The following is an 18,367-nucleotide window of genomic DNA, read 5'->3' on the forward strand; positions in this document are numbered from 1 at the left end:
GGCTGAAAATCTACAGCAGCATTTTATCACTTGCTCTGAACCACTTAATACTCATGTAATAAAAACGCTATGTATGTATGCATACAGAAAATGCAACTGACTGTGAGAAACCAAGTAGTCAGCCAAGACTGACAAGCAGGAAAATTCAGGCTTATTCGATGTAATGTACTACCATACACCATAGTGTCCACTAACACTCTTGCTAGTCAAATGAAATATGAAAGATTTTTATAGAAATATAAGTCTTACTTGTGTTTTGTCATCTTTAGATCATGGCAAAAATGGCTGAAAAACCTCGCATAGAATAAGTGCATAACTGCATGCTCCTTTCCTCCGATGTACAAATCCACAGGCATCCAGTAGTCTGCTAAGTCACTATTAAAGGGCCTGAAAAAAACACAATTATAGAAAAAATACAATGTGGAAAAGAAAGATCAGCTCTACTAAAGTAGCTTATCATACTTGACTGCACACCACTGTTTACTGAGAGCAATACATGTGTAATAAAACTTTTACTATCAGATCTTTTTAATTTTAAAGAAGTGATATGCTTATTAAATTATAGGCAAAAAATTTATTTCCACTGAGACACAGATCCACAAAAATATTATTTTCCTATATTTTAGGCAAGCAACTAAGATTTCACATACATTACCTGAGAAAGCGATGAAAATATTTGCTTGCTCTTTAAATGATTTTTTTATAAATACCTTGTGGCTAGCCTTTAAATTTTTTAGTATTTATCAAGTTTTACATACAAATATATTAGAGTGAAAGACAAAAGACATGCCCACTCAAAAACAGTTGATTTTTTTAATCAGATGTTTGCATTGTTGCCATTAGGGGGCAATGAAGCAGTTTAAGGCTGCAAAACATTCTGAAGAGTCAGATGGGTCATCACACTCCAACTGAAGGATGCTCGATGAACTTACAGTAAATTTGTCATTTACAGCGTATTTACTATGTCGTTGGAGGTCACCTGCATGGTTTCCTAGCGTTGCTTACCGGGAGCGGGGGGGTGGGGACAGGGAGTGAGGGAGCGGCTGTGTGGTGCTTGGCTGCTGACTGGGGTTAAACCACTACAGCAGCTTAGCTAAAAAAAGCAAATAAATAAATCAAATGGAGGTAGCAATCTAGTGCAGATGTCCATGTAAATGTTCTTATTTCAATATAAAACAGATTTAGCTACATTAAGCTTCATTACTTTGTTACTTCGACAGCTGGATGTTACACCCGACTATTTCTTCTTCAACTTCTGGAAAAGTCCCTTTTATCCATGCACAAAAAAATATTTCAAACTGTCACTGGAGAGGAAGCAATCTGCCTAACTTAATAATATTAATAATAAATTCACACTATCACTAAAAAATAATTAACATTAACATGAAATAAAAGTGTTAACAGAAGATTTTTCTTTAGTTTAACTAAACTAGTACTGCCAATATAAAAAAAAAAATTGGCCGAGCTATACTAAATCACTCGGTATGTAGTATGTACCCAGACACTGCTCTGGACAATAAATAAACAAATAAATCCCCAAACAGCCCTACATGTGGTATCAGTATCTTAAAAATGCAACCCTTTCTATCTTCCTCAGACTACATAGTAAGCTGTTCCACTAATTCCTCTTTGGAAAAACCAGTGCTATCAGCAGTGCTACTACAGGCAGACTACAAAGCAGAAAAACAGCTAAATAACTACATCTGTCTTCCCACACTCTCCATGCTGCAGCCACTAATACACAGCACATGAAAAGTCTCCTTTCATTAATTATGCATATAGTCAAAGTGCCAACACAGCAGGAGCTTGCTGCAACGCCACCTCGCTTTAGGTCTGTGCACGAGGAAGTAGCAAGAGCTACCAGAATTCAAAAGGAGAGAAATGAAAGTGCCATTCTTGGCAGCTGGATGTTACACTGGACTATTCCTCTTCTTACCGATGGAAAAGCACTGTCTGTCCACACACTGAACTACTCAGTGTATTGCCAGAGAGGGTACACTCCATGCAACTTACCACAGTCTCACAGAGAGTCATGGTAGGCTGTCATTCTTGATGGCACCCTCCACTAAGGACTATCTTCAGCTCCTCAGCTGAACGTTTCCTCTGTGCCCTGCCCCATCATGCCCTTTCATGCAAACTTCTGCCCCTTGCCCTGTAGCTCCTGTGCTCACACAGTTGTGTCTACACGTCCTGCTCTTGAAGATCTCCTGGCATGGGAGCAACCAAATGCCACATGTTTAGAGCAGTTCCTTGTCTACCCTGTGCTGTGCTCAGGCCAGAGGACAGGCACAAAATCAGGGCATCACAGGGGTTTACGCCGCCTTCTGCAAAGGCAGTTAGAAGCTAGAAGCACCAGAGTGTCTGGCCTCTTCCTTCCCTTCTATTCTGTGAAGCAGGCTTGCCCCTCGATGGCCCTGTGCCTGCAGCTCTCACCTGTCCGTGTTGTGAGGGTCAGTGTACCTCAGGTAGTACCAAGCAGAATCAACAAAGGTATCCATGGTATCGACTTCTCGCCGTGCTGCTGCCTTGCACCTGAGCAAAAGAGAAGGAGGAAAGCTATTTTTAGATAAGTGACAAGCTTGGAAAAAACCAACCGTGTACAGAGTGGCCATGAAGACATTTAGATTGAAAGCTGAACGGGTCTGAACAGTCTGACAAGTGACATGTTCAGAAAGAGTCCAACGCCAGTAACAGGGCCGACTGTCCTTCCCTCTCCCTCCCAAACCAAAAAAAAAAGCAAATCAAGAAGAAGCCTGAACAGCTATAACATCCAGGAATAGCGGAAGACGGCACTGCACCAGACAGCCCTCTCAATCCTATGTTCCTGGAATTTTTTTAGAATTGCCATTTTAAAAGAAACGAAGCAAGTCTTAAAGCACAGACAAGCGTACTTTGCCATAAAGTTAATGGGTACTGAATATATATCACACTCCTTAGGAACCAGCAGACAAATCATTTTATAAATATTTAGCAGAAGGAGCAGGTGGTTGCCTCTCACTGATTGTACAAAAAGGTCTTTGCAGGTTATAGTTATCATCTCTAGAAAAAATGAACTTAGTTTAATTTCAGCTTTCACTGAGATATAGCAAATCTCTTCTAGACCTTGTAGCACAATTTTGATTTGTGATTACGGCAAATCAATTTTTGCTTGGAGTTATATCGGCAGCCCTGAGAAACAGTTTTAAAATAAATTTTAGAAGCTCAGGTTAGTTTCTGCTAATTTCTCCCTGAATATAAATTGTTTGTAGGAGCCAATAATCATATTCAATAAACTTCCATTTGTTGTAAATGATCCCTCTTTAAAACTCTTAACTGTTAAAACAATGGGATTATTCTAATGTCAATAAAACTTTGCAATCTGTGACATACTTGTATATAAATACCCCTGGCTATATGTAACAAATGTATGCAATTTATAACTGTATGTAAATTTAAATGTATGTATATGTGTAATAAATATACATAATAAATGTGGACTGGCTATTTAATATTTTCCAACTGCGTATTTAGTCTCTGATCAGGCTTGATGACTGAGCTGCAACATGTATCTGCCTGTCTGCCTGATACTTCAGCTTGGCTTGCCGAGGCAAGTTTATGAGAGTATCACCACTTAACATTTTCCTTCGCTCTGTCTCTGCCCCGGGTCCTTCTCTACCAGCAAGTTTTTCTTTCAATGGGAATAATGTAGTAAAGAAATTTTACTTCTAACTGCTTTTTTATATAGAATAACCATTTTATTAAATTGTACATATAAGCAGAGACTTGGCCAACGTAAAATAATACTGTATTACATGGAAACAGAATGGCTTTTCAGTCAAAAGCAAGAATTTAGTCATTGAACCATAATTATATCTGCTTCATGCCTCTGATGTTGCCTGTACTCTAAATGGACATGGCTCACTAACACAGAGACAGCATGGGCATCTTTCAAAATTTATACAATTTATATCAATATTGTGATTACAGGCACAATACTGTAATCTCATTAGACGATCTTCAGACAACTAACACAATTACCTGGACTTGTATAATGATGAATAACTTGGGCATCTCCTCCCATTTATAATTGCTAACACTATTGCCACTCAAATACTCACAGACTTTTGTATCTTTCCATCTTGCTTTCCTTATTAATTCTAGATATCAAATGCAACTAATAAAAAAAACCCTATTACTGGAGAGAAGGACTAAAGGAAGGGATGACGTAACTTCTCAGAGCAAGGAAAACGAAGGAAGACTGCACACACAAAAGTAATAGCTCAAAGGATTTGAAACTGTAGCAGACATATAGATGAGCAATACTGAAGATAGCTGTCAAATAGGTGAGAATTAAGAAGCCAAATACACATAAGAATTAAAAAAAAAGTTAATTTCAGCAAACTACCACGTTTTAGGCTAAGAAACTAATCCTGTACACCTTTATTTCTGACTAAACAAATGCCCTTGATTAACTTCTAAGTAGGGCAACCACAGTAACTGTCCAGAAACCATAAGGATTTGCTATACATCAAAAGTACATTGTTGCCTGGTAAACAACAAAATCATTTTTGAATTAAGGTCAGGAGGAAGCCAAGAGTGCAGACAGTGACTTTCAATCACATCAGGAAAATTTTTCAGTAGAAATTAGGAATTGTAGACCAAGGCATTTCTGGGGATTTTACTAAACCTGTGGATCTTGTTTAGTAAGGCTTCCCTGCAAGAGTCACACTTTAAAATACACTACTATACGTAATTTAAATAGGCATATCTGAAAAGAAATTTTCTATGCAGAAACATGGAAGTAAATGCGTGTTTTACATAAAATACATGTTATCAACAAAGGTCAAAATACATGTTCCCAGAGAACCACAGAACTGCTGTGCGTAAGCTACCTAATTAGAAATGAAAACCACACTGATATTCTACCCTTCAAATGTTAAAATAAAGTTAGATGTTATGAAACTGCTGCATTATCAATGAGAGCCCTAATGCCATTTATATGTCCGATTCCCCTGCCTGGCAGCCTGATAGTGTACTTCCCATTTGGTCAGTCTGTTAGCAGCAGCACGGCATTGCACTGCTGATGAAAAACTTCTCTAGTATACCTCATGTTCTACCAGTTCCTTCTGCAGAACCTGTATGCAAACTCCAGTGTACAGAGTGAGTGACTAAGCAGCCCTCAAGATTAGACAACTGATTTTCACGACTTATCTCTCACTACTTAATTTAGGCTGTTTTATTTCTCACACAGCTGGACTACAAACAATAAAGATTAGAGCATTGACAAGATGCATATACTTACTATCTCCTTCAATCTGAATTACATGCTGTCATCTGTAACATACAGTGAATGTGACTCTTTATGATAAAGAGTTATATAGCTGAGGAAACACTTTATTGTTGGACTATTGCTAAGAAAACGAACACGATGTTAGTTTCCTTAACAAAAGGACATAATTCAATAATCATTATAAGCTTTATATAAACTCTGATAGTGAAAGATAATGAAAATTACTGGAGTAAATGAAGTAAGAAATACTGTTAAGAAATGGGGGGTAAAGAGAAAATAATTCTGTTTTCCCTTTTTTCTTTCTTCCAACTTAAAAACAGCGAGCTTTGCTTCAGCTTGTTTATGAAAAAATAGCAGTGGGTGTCTGTGTTGCAAAAAAGGATTTTTACAGAGTATATAAGAAAAAAACCCCTATGCTGGGTCAGACTAAACATCATTCTGGAGTAGCATCCTGTCTCAGAGTGGTCAGTTGTGAACACTTACGGAAAGAGCACAAGAAACATGCAGGTACAAAGCAATCTCTCCCAGTCTGCAGTAAATACAGCATTGGCTTACCTCGGACAAGAACAGTTCACCCATTCTGGAGCTGTTTCTAAAGGTGAGGCGCCCTTTCCTGTGAAGGTGGTTACATTGGGCAACACCACAGGTAAGTCTTCATAAGGTACGGGGACAGTGCCACATGTCTGGCAGTGAATGATAGGAATAGGTGTTCCCCAGTACCGCTGTCGAGATATTAACCAGTCTCTTAATTTGTCACTTGTTAGGTCTCCACCTATTCTTTTATTTTTGGCCTGTTGGGTAATAGCTTTTAAAGCCTCCTGCCGAGTCATGCCTGTGATCTGATTAAAAAACAAGAGAAGCAGAAGAAGAAAGAAAAATTTATACTTGCTGTCAGCGAAAATGCAAGGACAAAAAAAGTCACAAATGCAATTTCTGGGAGTCAAAGTTTATGAGCCTCATACTAATTTCCCCCTTCCCACTGCTTAACATCCTCCTATCCAAGAGACTATTCACATACCAGCTACTCATTTAACCCCTCTTGCTCAAAGGGTAACGTTCTTGATGGTCTGAATAGAACAAGGCTGAGAAAGTCTTGTAGACCCCTTCAGCCTTTATTGGCAGATATTTGAATTTACTGCTGATATTTTAATCAACTGCTGTATGCTGAAACTTCCAGAATATCACCTACACAATGTAGAGACTGAGGAAATGCAAATGGTAAAACAGCTTTCTTTCTCCTGTGTTCATTTTAGGTTTTTCTATTCTTGCTTTCACATACATCTTAACCACTTAGACCCTATCTGTCATGTAACAGAATATGAGCTTTGTGTCTGCTATCAAATGCATGTTTTCAAGAGCTGTAACACCATATATATCTTATTTAAAGATAAGATTTCTACGTCATTTCAGGCAGATATGTTACCATAAAGGCTTACACCACATTTCAGGGAATAAGTGGAAAAAGGACTAATATGTTAATATTTAGCTTAAAAATCTATTGAGATGATGAAATAAGAACCAACTTTTAACATGGGTTTAATTATTCAGTTTCCATTATAAAACTCAGATCAATACTGTACCTTCCTCTCACGTACAAAAGGAAAAAACTCATTTTATTGCTACGGAAGAGCCAACATATTTCATCATTAAATTATTCCTAGAAATTTGGTAGCATAAGCCTGGCTTGCTTCTTAAAAAAAAAAAAATCCCTTTAATCATACAAAGTACTTGGCACTCTTCAGAAAACAGATTTAGTTTGCATTGTTATTGTAAGTTGGAAAGAACTCCATACTTTTATACCCACCTCTGCAGAATTAATGACTTTCTCCAAACCATTTGGCATTGTCTCAATGACTTCAGTGAAAGAAATGCCCAGATTCTTAGCTACTGCAGCATCTTCTGCACTAGTACTAGGAATTCCTAGGAGGGGAGAAAAAATAAATCACTTCTGGGATTGACTAACATTGATATCAATCATCAGTTTGAGGATAAAACATTTTATTTCTATGACACTCTCTTTATATGGACTTATGTTTGCCCAAAGGACTTTAAAAATCTAAAAACAATAAAAATGTTTTCATGTTCTTTAAGCAGTGAAAGTCAAGCAGCAATAATTACAAACACATTTTCTCAGTTTCTCTGTAATCCAAATGTTCATCAATATCCTACCTCAGAAAAGGCTGAAAATTTGATGGTTCTGAAAAAGCCTAAAAGTAAAGCTACAAAATTTGGATAAATAATAAAATTTTCAATACAGTTATATTATCTAAATATAATATATTTAAATAATACAAATTTTAATTCTATTTGCTAATATGAGAAACAAATACTAAACAAACAGCCAAAATAGTCCTTGTTTCAATAGTAAATTTAATCTCTTTCTAATGTCATATTTTATTAAAATGTACCACAACACAACAGTCTCTAACATCACTATCCCTTTAACTTATTATGAAAGACATGATTTGTTTATAAACTCAGGAAAACAATTCAAATAACATCAATTTTCTATTCAGAATGTAACTACTGAGAGCACTACCTATTGCTGTTCAAGGCAGTTATAGAAGTCACAGTACTTAAGGCCCCTTATGCTATCTTTCCCTTTGCATCTTATTATTTAGGACAGTCATACATCTTAGTTCTACTTCAGAGGACTACCTTTCAGGGTGAGTTAAGAAATTTCTTAACTTTATTATCACATGTATTCTGAAATAACATTGAGATACTAACAGATTCATTATTTCCAGAGATACACATCTTTCTGCATATTTTTTCCTTTCAGTGATAATTTATTTCATATTTTGAACAATCTTGCACGATTGCTGTCATCTTTAAAAGGCAAAGAAAATTACTCCGACAAGCCAATGCCAACATTAACTTGGTGAAAACTACCAACAAAAACTCTCAAAATATTGCTGAGCACATTAGAATTATTAACATACAAACTACTTCATTCAAAACCAGTGTAACAATCATCTTTGTTCAGGCAATGAAATGCCTGCTATACATTAACTCTGTCAATATATGGAAGTTTAGAAGCAGATAACTAAAGAAAACCAAGCAAAACTCCCCTGTGACAAATAACTCCTTAAACTAGCAAAATACAGAATCGCTATTTTATCTTTCCAGCAGATGTATGCTCTTGCCATTTCAAGGCCCTATTACAGACTAATGTATGTATCTTAATTTGTCAAAGAGCCCTGCACCCTGCAACAGGTGGCTTCACAATATGGTCTACGAATGGAAAAAAGCGGGTCCCACTTTTTGGTCTTCCATCTTTTGAAAAGATGATGCTATTAATGTACATTCGCAAAGCTCAACAGCTGGCATCCAGAACTTCCCGGGAAGAGCTGGGCTGTTTCCAACAGAAGTAAGGCCAAGGTAAGTGCCAGTGAGCAAGCTGGAAGCTTTTCATGAAAAATAATATTAGGTATCTCAATTATTTGGCTTCTCTTACATGAGGAAAGGTTCTGGTTCTCAAAAATAGATTCATTTCTAAAGTGTAAGATGTGGGCATGTTGTAAGTACAGCCCAAGTGGATAATTTCCATCAGCCTTGTGAGGGTCATCCAAGACATTTTTGCACAGTCAGCTAGTTTTATTCAGTCCAGTTATTGTGCAGGAACAGCCAATATTGGCAGTGGTGTAGAAAAGAAAGTAGCAGCTCCAGGGCAGGAAAGAAGTATCAATAACAGGGAGGCAACAAAAGGGAGTTAAGGAATAAGGAAGGTAGTGGAAAGGGGGAAGAAGAGAGAACTACTTCCTATTAGGACTGCCATAGAACATTGCCTGTTCAATGCAGCTGAGATAAGACCATAGCAAAACACAAGGGTAAAGAAAAACCTCGGCGGGTGTAGATTAAAATAGACACCATTTTAAAAAGTTAGTACAACTTCTAATTTTACTTAGGAGGACAGTCACATCATCTAACCATAGGTACTTAGCTGCCCAAGTTGAGGGGCTAGGCTCGCTATGCAGGAAGGGAGTAAGACAGGCTGCTTTCATAGGACAACTTTGAGAACAGAAGCCCACTCCAGGCGATTCAGAGTATCCTCTAGCAACGCCCTTCCCCCTCTATTTATAGATCCTCAATCCTAAATTAGGTGCCTTAAATTATGGGAATGCTTCCTTTTGAGGTAAAGGATCCAAGATAACTGTCCAAGACTACCTGAACAGACTTATTACCTATTCTGAATTATTTTACTGACCTCAACACAAATATTATCAGATAAAAGTCAAACTTGGAAGTTTTGTACATTTACTGTCTGAAACATTTCTCTATAAGGAACACATAATTTATGTAAACATAAGACAAAAAAAAGCTAAAATTTTGGGTTGTTTGCAAAATATTTGTGTCAAACAATGGTACAGTTCTATTTTGATTAAGGATGGTGAGAGACAGCCAAATACACATGCACTGTAGGTAATCAATCCTCTTAACATATGCAGATCTTCAAATTTAGCTCATTAAACGTACTAATTTTATAATACTTCCATTAAAGTTTATCATCCTGTAAATCTCTTCCCCCAGACAGATTCTACATAGCTACTTTTCCCTTCCTTCTTCCCTAATAAAGAACAGGAATGAAGAACAGAGTTCCAAAGTCCAGAAGAGAGCCGCTGTGTTCAAAGATTTACCACAACAGTATCTCATGCTCCAACACAGCAATTGAAAACTATACTATTCCACTTACACATTAAACGTCACATACCTATTTTAGTATCAAGAAAATTCTCAAAATTGTTTTTTGCTGAGATGACTACAGGAATCTCCTGATCGGTAAGCAAATTCACAGCTGTCACTGAAGTGAGTGCATCTGAAAACAAATGTAATGATCATGGGAAGTAAAATATGACAGAAGACATGCTAAGAACATTACCTACTATTAGAACTCAGTTTATCTTAAACATGCATGAAATTTAAATTACAATTTTGTTTAAAAAAGAAAGAAAATGAAAAGCCTAATCACATTTCTAAAAGCTCAGACGTATCAAAATCTTCAGTAAGTCAAACTGATAAATTTTAATGATTAGAAAACATACTTATAACAAACACCTGAATAAAAACAGCGTAAGATTTGGACTATAATAAAAAAATTGAGTCCTTGACCAAAATGCAGGCCTGCTACAAAGTTGTACGAATTAGCTCTAGTAAGACCTCAATTATATACTAGCATACATTATTAGAAAATTACGCAAAAAAATTCCAGTTATTCAGATGAAACTGAAGGGGGGCATATATCCTATGCTTATGATTTGCTTTCTTACAGAAGAACTACAAAGCATGCGAAATACTGACCAGTATAAAAAAAAAACCCCTAAATAACCTATTGATTTCCAAACAGAATATTCATATTCATATTAGAGATGAGGAACCCAATGTCCACAGGGAGGGGGAGAGAGAAGAGGAGAGAATCAAGGGTGAGAACTGTGATAAACTGAAATTGATTTACAATGTGTAGCTTGGGTGGTTCAGCGAGAAGAAAATCAAATTGGAATACTCCAAGTTTTGAGGATTCAAACCCCAGATCTCAATTTGGACCTGTTTCTAACTTTTTCAGTGCCTTTAAGTTGATGATAATTAAAATAATTAAAATACAGCCTGCTACGAGCTTCCTTTCACCTATCTTCATAGCTAAGCTGAGGAAAGTCTTAGGCTTGTATCGCAATGCATAAAATTTGCTTGAAATAAAGTACAGCATTTTAGAGAATAGGGCTACTATATCTCATCACTCTTCTTAACAAATGATATATTTATTTCTGATTACTACTTTTTCAAATTTCAGGTGTCTGAGATATCTATATTCTAGAGAAAATTTCTCATGTTCAAACCACTGCACATAGCTTTCCTCCTCAGTTTAAAAAAAGTACAAAAGAATCATTTCACTCTTTAAAAGCAACTAACCAAAAAGCCTCATGAACAGGAAGCTGAGTGGGTAGGACAGTCTACTTTTAAAAATAACTTCTCTCCTCCACCCAGCAATAATTTTCATTTTATGCTGGAACCCAAAATAACTCCTCCAGTTTATGAAGGCACTCTTTCTTGTGCTTATTTGCTCACATCATTATTGTAATAGCTGTAAAGAAATGATATTACAGTTACAAATGTAAAAGAATGTATGCATAGTATTATAATGAGATAATGAACGACGTAAGGGTCAAATCTTTATCTCAGACACCTCACACTGTCAAAACTAGAAGACTTACCAGATTCTAAATTAACATAAATTTTTCTAGGCTAAAAAATTGAGTGTTTGAAAACTGGTTGCTCACCTCTATTTAAATAATAATAGCCTAAAATGCAGAGCTGTACCCCAAGAGTAAAGGTATTAGAACTTTAAGTTACTTTGCCATACAACAGCTTTTTTTTCCTCTGCTAGAAAACATAAAAACATACCCTCCTAATTATTTAAATAAGAACACAGTGAAGAAAGGGAGTTACAAGACTATCTCAGTTGAAAAGAAAACAATTACAATTAATTAAATTAAAATTTTAATGTTACTGGTGAATTTTTTTTAAAAATCTTGGTTAATGTGAAAATATGGTCTATTCAAGGCCATCCCAAATTTCTTTTTACTTAAATGCCATTGTGGGCCCTTCATATGTACCATGGCTGAAATGCAAATCTGACAGTCCATGTAGAAATTCTTCTCCTTTATGTTCTAGTCTTTGGAAAATACCAGTCTGTGCCTTTGAAATGCTCAAGAAATAGTAAGAAATGTCAGCTAATTTCAACTCAAGAATGCATGTAAGTATATTTACAAGTAGCAGGAGTACACAACAATAGCAGAGTTAAGATTCTGGAATTGTGCCTCTTTTTCAAGGACTTACGGCTGTCATTACCCCGAATAAGAGCTTCTTAATTTAGCTCAACCAAAAGGTGAAGTTTATTGTTAACAGACACAAAAAAGCCTTTCCAAGTATTTCCACGTAAAAACGATATACAAAAATATACTCTTGTCCTCATTAAAAACAAATTTTGTACTTGTGTGGTTTGGCTTAAAGCACGAGATCCAACAAAGACACAGGCACATGCATGGATGTGCGTTTCTGCGGTTAGCACTTTGATTTGGCTGAACTGTAAGAACTGCAAATTTGTTCCTTTGTTCCTCAGCAAAAATTCTCCAAGCTTTGCTCAGCTCTGAGACAAGGGCTCTATATACTCAACACATTCAGGCTCCATTTTTTTCTGCTAGCAAGCAAACTTTTTTAAGGTTATAGAAATGAAGCACTCAAAAATAAAGCAGGTTCTGTGCAACCATCACAATTTCCCACAAGATTCCTCCTTCATTGCTGTTGACATCAGATGTTATATAAACAATGAAGCCTCATCTTTAACAGTGAGGAAAAAAATAAATATTAAACACCACTCTGAAGTGGAAACAAAAAATATTCAGTATAAATTGTATTTACTCTTGTAATTTTCAGGTTTTCCAAACAACAAAAAAAATAGTAGGCCAGGGATGCTAAATACAGGCAGAACTGGTGGTAGGAGCCTTCAGGAAACCAGTTAACACCAATTAAAGAATTACCACTTATTTGTATTCTCTGTACAAGTCATGACCTGCCATAGGGATACTCTGAATTTACTCCATTAGAGTCTTGTATTAACTAAGGATCTGCACAACAGAGTATTATTTTGCTATCTATCGATGATCCACTTTGCTATGTATTAGTGGTCTACTGCCCTCTTTATACTCCCTATGACAGGAAGAGATCATCATTGATGCAAGAGCTGGTTCTGCTGGCTTTGTGCTAACGACAAATTACCATATAGCTGTCAGATTTTCCAATGGGCTGACATAGTCAAGAGTCGAACTATTCACTTCTGGTACCTGAGGAAACAAGAATCTGTTCCATTGCTTTTAGATACTATGAAGTGTCACAGCCATTATAAAAGGAAGAATTCTAACGTAGCTGCTCTTACCACATCCGAAGCCAGAACAGGCTGATGTGATGCTGTTTGACATATACCAAGAATCAAAAGACCTGTTCCCTCTCAACAGGAACAGCTCCTCCTCAGCTTGACACACATTCTCTCAAGATCATTCTCTACAATTGTTACTCTTCTACAACAAAATGCAGTATGAGAAAAATATCACCTTTCCCTGGGATGAACTCCTTCTGAAAGACTTCCTTGAGACTGCTATTCCCATGCAGCAGTCTGTGAGTTGGTAAGATATATAAATGGGAAGCTCCATAAATGGCTTCAGGCGTGTAGGTGTAAGCTGCTAGCTTCTCTCCTGTTACTTTACCATTAACCTGAAAAAGAGCAGAAAGATTCCCATTGGAAGTGCAGTGGTTTTAGATTCATTCCCCTTCTTTTTTATGCAACTAACAAATCTACATCACCTTGTAGAATTACACAGTTTTGAATGTCAAAGCCAGACGCATTCCCACTATAGGGAGTTTCCAGAGTCAAACCTTGACAAAATTTACTTTTAAGACCTTGAGAAAGTTGCTTTACAGTCTTGCCTCAGTTTATTCCAAATATATCTATAAAAAAAATTTCTAAAATCATATATAATATTACATTGTGCTACTGAGCTAGATTCAATCCCTGGTTAAGTAACCTGGAATCCTTCTATTCACTTTTAATACGCATGTCCTGTTTCCAAGAAACAGAAATGAGATGTTACCTCTGAAATCTAAAGAGAATTTAAGATTTTCTCAGCTACCAGGCTTTCCACCACACTTCTCTGATGAAGTCAATGCTGCAACTTATGTACAGGAATAAAATAATAAAAGGTGGCACAACATTAAAACAACTGGACATAAAATATGAGTAACAAACTTAGAAGACTGCTTAAGAATTACTACGCGGCACTATCAATAGGCTTTATTTTTTAGGTCAATTAACTGTGGAGTATATGGGTGTCTTAGAAGGAGATTTTTCTACAACAGGTATTGATATACATTTTCAGAAACAATTGATAAAACCAACCTAAATACAAAAATGCACCTTCTAGCAGTGTACAATTCAGAGGTATTAAGACAGTTTAAGCTGTCTCAATTTGAAGTTCCCAAAAATTCAGTATTTTAAAATAAGAAGTCACTTTTAAAACGTTAGACCAGAGTAAATAAGCACAATAAAGCTTTGAAGCACAAGGGCTGAAATTCCATCAGGGTCTCTGAAAATCTCTTCTGTCACTATCATATTCAAGAAACCTTTTGCATCTCTTGAGAAAAACGGGAAAATCTGAAGTCCTTCTGTAGATAATTATAATTTTCTTAAGGTTTCTTTTTCCTTCCTCTCCTTTCTTTCTATCTAGACTTCTCTGTAGGTCTATCACTACCTAATTGTGTGGTTTTCATTATTTTAATTATTGTATGTAGTAAATGAAATAATGGACAAATGTAAGTGGCTTGCCCGAGGTCAGCCTGGGTCTGACAGAGAAGGTGCTGTGCAGAGAGGAGCGAAAGCCCAGCTAGATCCCAGCTGACTTGTGCAGTGCCACTTGATACTGCTCTTGGCACTGCTCCCCCAAATGTGGCTTTCAGGAATGCTTATTAGCTGGCATGTATTTTGGCATAAATACACACAGCCAATTTGCATCCAATGTTGCACTTGAACACACAAACTCTTTCCTAAGGAGGACAGCAGGGAGTATCTCTTCAACCCACAAGTGGTGTTCTTCAGGAATCTGTGCTTGTCTTGGCATGAACATATAATAATCTCTTTTAGTAGATTTCAAGCTTTTTAGATCTGAAAATCCATTCCTATCACGCATTTCAGGGGTTGCGGTTAGCCCAACCAAGATAGCAGCATTGAAATTTCTGACTTACCTTTAGCAGGAAGTCAAGAGAACATCCAATACAGTCACCTATCCAATTTGCTTGCATTTCTTTTATACCGTACCACTCAGGGAGATCGGACAAAGCATCAAACATAGCCTGATACAATAAAAGAAAGAATCAGGACATTCAGCTTTTGTAAGCATACAAATTAAGACTAAGGTTTAATTATAACTAAGAGCAAAATGATAAGGTGCCAGTAAAAACATAGGAAGAGGTGTTTTTATACTGCTGCTGCCTCAAATTCATCTCTTTGAGAACAGAATTAACACGGCGCAAGCCAGAGGTATGTCATCTCCAACAGAGACCCTGTTGTTATTAAAAGAGGCCTTCCTTTTGAATGGACTAAACCTTAAACACAGAACAAAACCCTCAAATGAAAACAAACACAGAAAATATTCCCAATGGGCGTAACTTGTGGGAAGTGTAAGTGACCTAATTGAGCTGAACAAGACTACAGATACATAAGAGATGTGCTTGCAGGTATGAAGCCTACATTGGATTAGTTGTTCTAGACAATAGCCTGGAGATGGCAGTCAGACAAAAGACATTTACATGTCCTAAAATTTTCAAGCTCTGACTTAAAATGGCAAAATAGAGTTTCCAGCTGCCTATCTATTTTTTGTATTTCATATTGATATTTTACCAAGCACAACAGGCTGTAAAATCGAGTGGGATCTTTAGGTGATATCATCCTGTAAAAAAACCCCAACAACCCACATCATAATAATAAGGATTCATGTTAAATTAAAAATCTATATAATAAGATTATCATAATATAATTATTACAAGCAACCAGCAACGAAGCTGGTGAAGGGTCTAGAGAACAAGTCCTGTAAGGAGCGGCTGAGGGAACTGGGGTTGTTTAGTCTGGAGAAAAGCAAGTTCAGGGGAGACCTTATCACTCTCTACAACTACCTGAAAGGCGGTTGTAGCGAGGTGGGTGTTGGTCTCTTTTCCCAAGTAACAAGTGATAGGACAAGAGGAAACGGCCTCAGGTTGCGCCAGGGGAGGTTCAGATTGGATATTAGGAAAAATTTCTTCACCAAAAGGGTTATCAAGCATTGGAACAGGCCGCCCAGGGAAGTGGTTGAGTCACCATCCCTGGAGGTATTTAAAAGATGTGTAGACGTGACACTTTGGGACATGGTTTAGTGGCGGACTTGGCAGTGTTAGGTTTATGGTTGGACTCAATGATCTTAAGGGTCTTTTCCAATCTAAATGATACTATGAGTCTATATTATGCAGCAGAGAAGAAATTAAGTGTTGGCTCCTTCATTAGCCATAATGCCCAACAGCCAACCTGTAACTTCTATGTATATTTATACTCAGCAAGAGATATATCCACATATTTACGTGCTTTCTGATGTGTGGCATGGAAGCATAACAGACTATTCCAAGTCAACTAATATTTGCCTAAACAATTTGAACAGTATGTTTTTAATAAACGAAATCTATAAAAAAGTAACGGAGAAGATGTACAAAGGGATGGATAACTTAAAGCTCATCTCATTTTTCACTTCATACCACTTCATTTTTTTGTTATGAATACTCCATGACTGTCCAAGACCTTTACTTTGGCAGAAGTACAGCCAGAGGCATGAGTCACTCGGACAGATGGTGGATATGCTGAACAATTACAGTTAAAGTCTAAGAATAAGGCAACATGTTGAATAATTTTTCCTTCAGCTGTGACTCCCAACATCACGTGTGCAAGCTCTTTATTATCTCATTAATTGCTAACAACCTGCAAGGATGGACAGTAGCTACTATGTGCTGCTCAAATTAAATAGCAGATAGTTAGATAATTAGTGAATATACAACTCATTCTTTTTCAACTGTTGTGTTTTAACTACATTCTTAAATATCTTCAAAGTGAGATGCATAAAAGACATTATAAGAATTACTTTCTAGTTACTGCTCTGTTGTATATTTATCATTCAAAATACAACAAAGGGCATGTCCTTCATAAATCATAATATTATCCCACCACTTTGGATTATTATTGCTTTCTACATCCTTAAGAATCAAATTCATTTTCTGATGATTTATAAATAAAAAAATGGTAAGGTTTTGGAAGATTTTTAATCGTACTGTAACTTCAATCAGTTTTATCTCACAATCGCAAGTATACTATATCACAGAGAATTCCAAATTCTCATTATTCTCATTAATTTCAGTGTTCCAGAGACTACTGAGCTTTATCTGCCATGAATAATCCATGTACATACATACCTACCAAAGAATAATGAATAACTGGAGATATATATAGATACAGAGATATACATACACAATACTTGGATACCTTCTTTGTAAGAATTTTATGCATTTGAGAAAGAATGAAATTGTGCCAATACATACAAAACTGGCTGGACACATTAGTATATTTTTATAAATTCTCCTGCTTGGATATCCATCCTAATCTACATTACATTTTGCTGGCAGAAGCAGCTAAATGTGCATGTGCTCTACTGAAATTGTACAGTCTGTAATTGCTTGCCAGCAAAACCTTCCAGATGTTTTTTCACTGCAGGATTAATACATCAAGATCCTTAATACCAGTGTGATAATGACTTTAACTCTAGTTAGTTGGCCTTATTAGGAGCTATAGGTTACAGTTTGACTTAGCCCAATTCTCTTGATAATGCAATTGCTTCATGCAGCTCAATACAGTAAGAGCCAAATTAGCTTCACCTGAACGAAGATAACAAAACTTATTCTGTGTGATGATACAGCTTAGCAGAGTTTGCAAACACAAACCCTTCACATCTTACATGCACATGAACAGTGGTACAGTGTGATAAAAAAAAAACAAAACCAAAAAAACCTTAAAAAATTTTCAGTATGGAATTATGATTCTCTGTTCTTTGTACTCAACACACTACTTTGGTTTCTTGTCAAGGCTACGAATAGCAGGTGAAGTAGAAGATGAACAACATGTAAAACACAACTTTACACAGTGTTACAGAGGCAAAAAACATACAGTGTGTATACTGCCAGCATGTTAATAAGTGTTTCTGGATGTTAAATTAACCTAGGATACTCACTAACAGGAAAGTAGAAACACACATTGATTCTTACACACATGAATGCACTTCTACATTCAAAATTCATCCGTGCAAATTAGGAGGTTTTTAAAAATTGCTTAAGGGAAATGCTTTTAAAAAATGTTTTGTTTTCAAATTCAATTGCACTATACCCTGCAAAAACATAAATCTATAAATAGATGTTAAAACTATTATTAATTTTAAAAAGTTACATGTAGCCTGTTTGAGTATATGAAACTCTTGAATTGAAGATGAT

At 36.4% G+C, this 18,367-nt stretch overlaps 1 protein-coding gene across 4 annotated transcripts in view; it reads right to left on the reverse strand.

Annotated features, from left to right (window-relative positions):
• The window catches only part of LARS2 (leucyl-tRNA synthetase 2, mitochondrial), a 92,509-nt gene that overhangs the window by 32,597 nt on the left and 41,545 nt on the right, over window positions 1-18,367 (reverse strand). For all 4 annotated transcript variants that reach the window (XM_050892786.1, XM_050892787.1, XM_050892788.1 and 1 more), the window contains 7 exons: window positions 15,056-15,163; window positions 13,372-13,531; window positions 9,981-10,085; window positions 7,074-7,189; window positions 5,825-6,108; window positions 2,434-2,532; window positions 250-387 (listed from right to left, as the gene is read on the reverse strand). In XM_050892786.1, the coding sequence (XP_050748743.1) occupies window positions 250-387; window positions 2,434-2,532; window positions 5,825-6,108; window positions 7,074-7,189; window positions 9,981-10,085; window positions 13,372-13,531; window positions 15,056-15,163 (1,010 nt within the window). The remainder of the gene's footprint in view (window positions 1-249; window positions 388-2,433; window positions 2,533-5,824; window positions 6,109-7,073; window positions 7,190-9,980; window positions 10,086-13,371; window positions 13,532-15,055; window positions 15,164-18,367) is intronic.

This window comes from Gymnogyps californianus, chromosome 2 (assembly GCF_018139145.2).
Source record: "Gymnogyps californianus isolate 813 chromosome 2, ASM1813914v2, whole genome shotgun sequence".
NCBI lineage: Eukaryota > Metazoa > Chordata > Aves > Accipitriformes > Cathartidae > Gymnogyps > Gymnogyps californianus.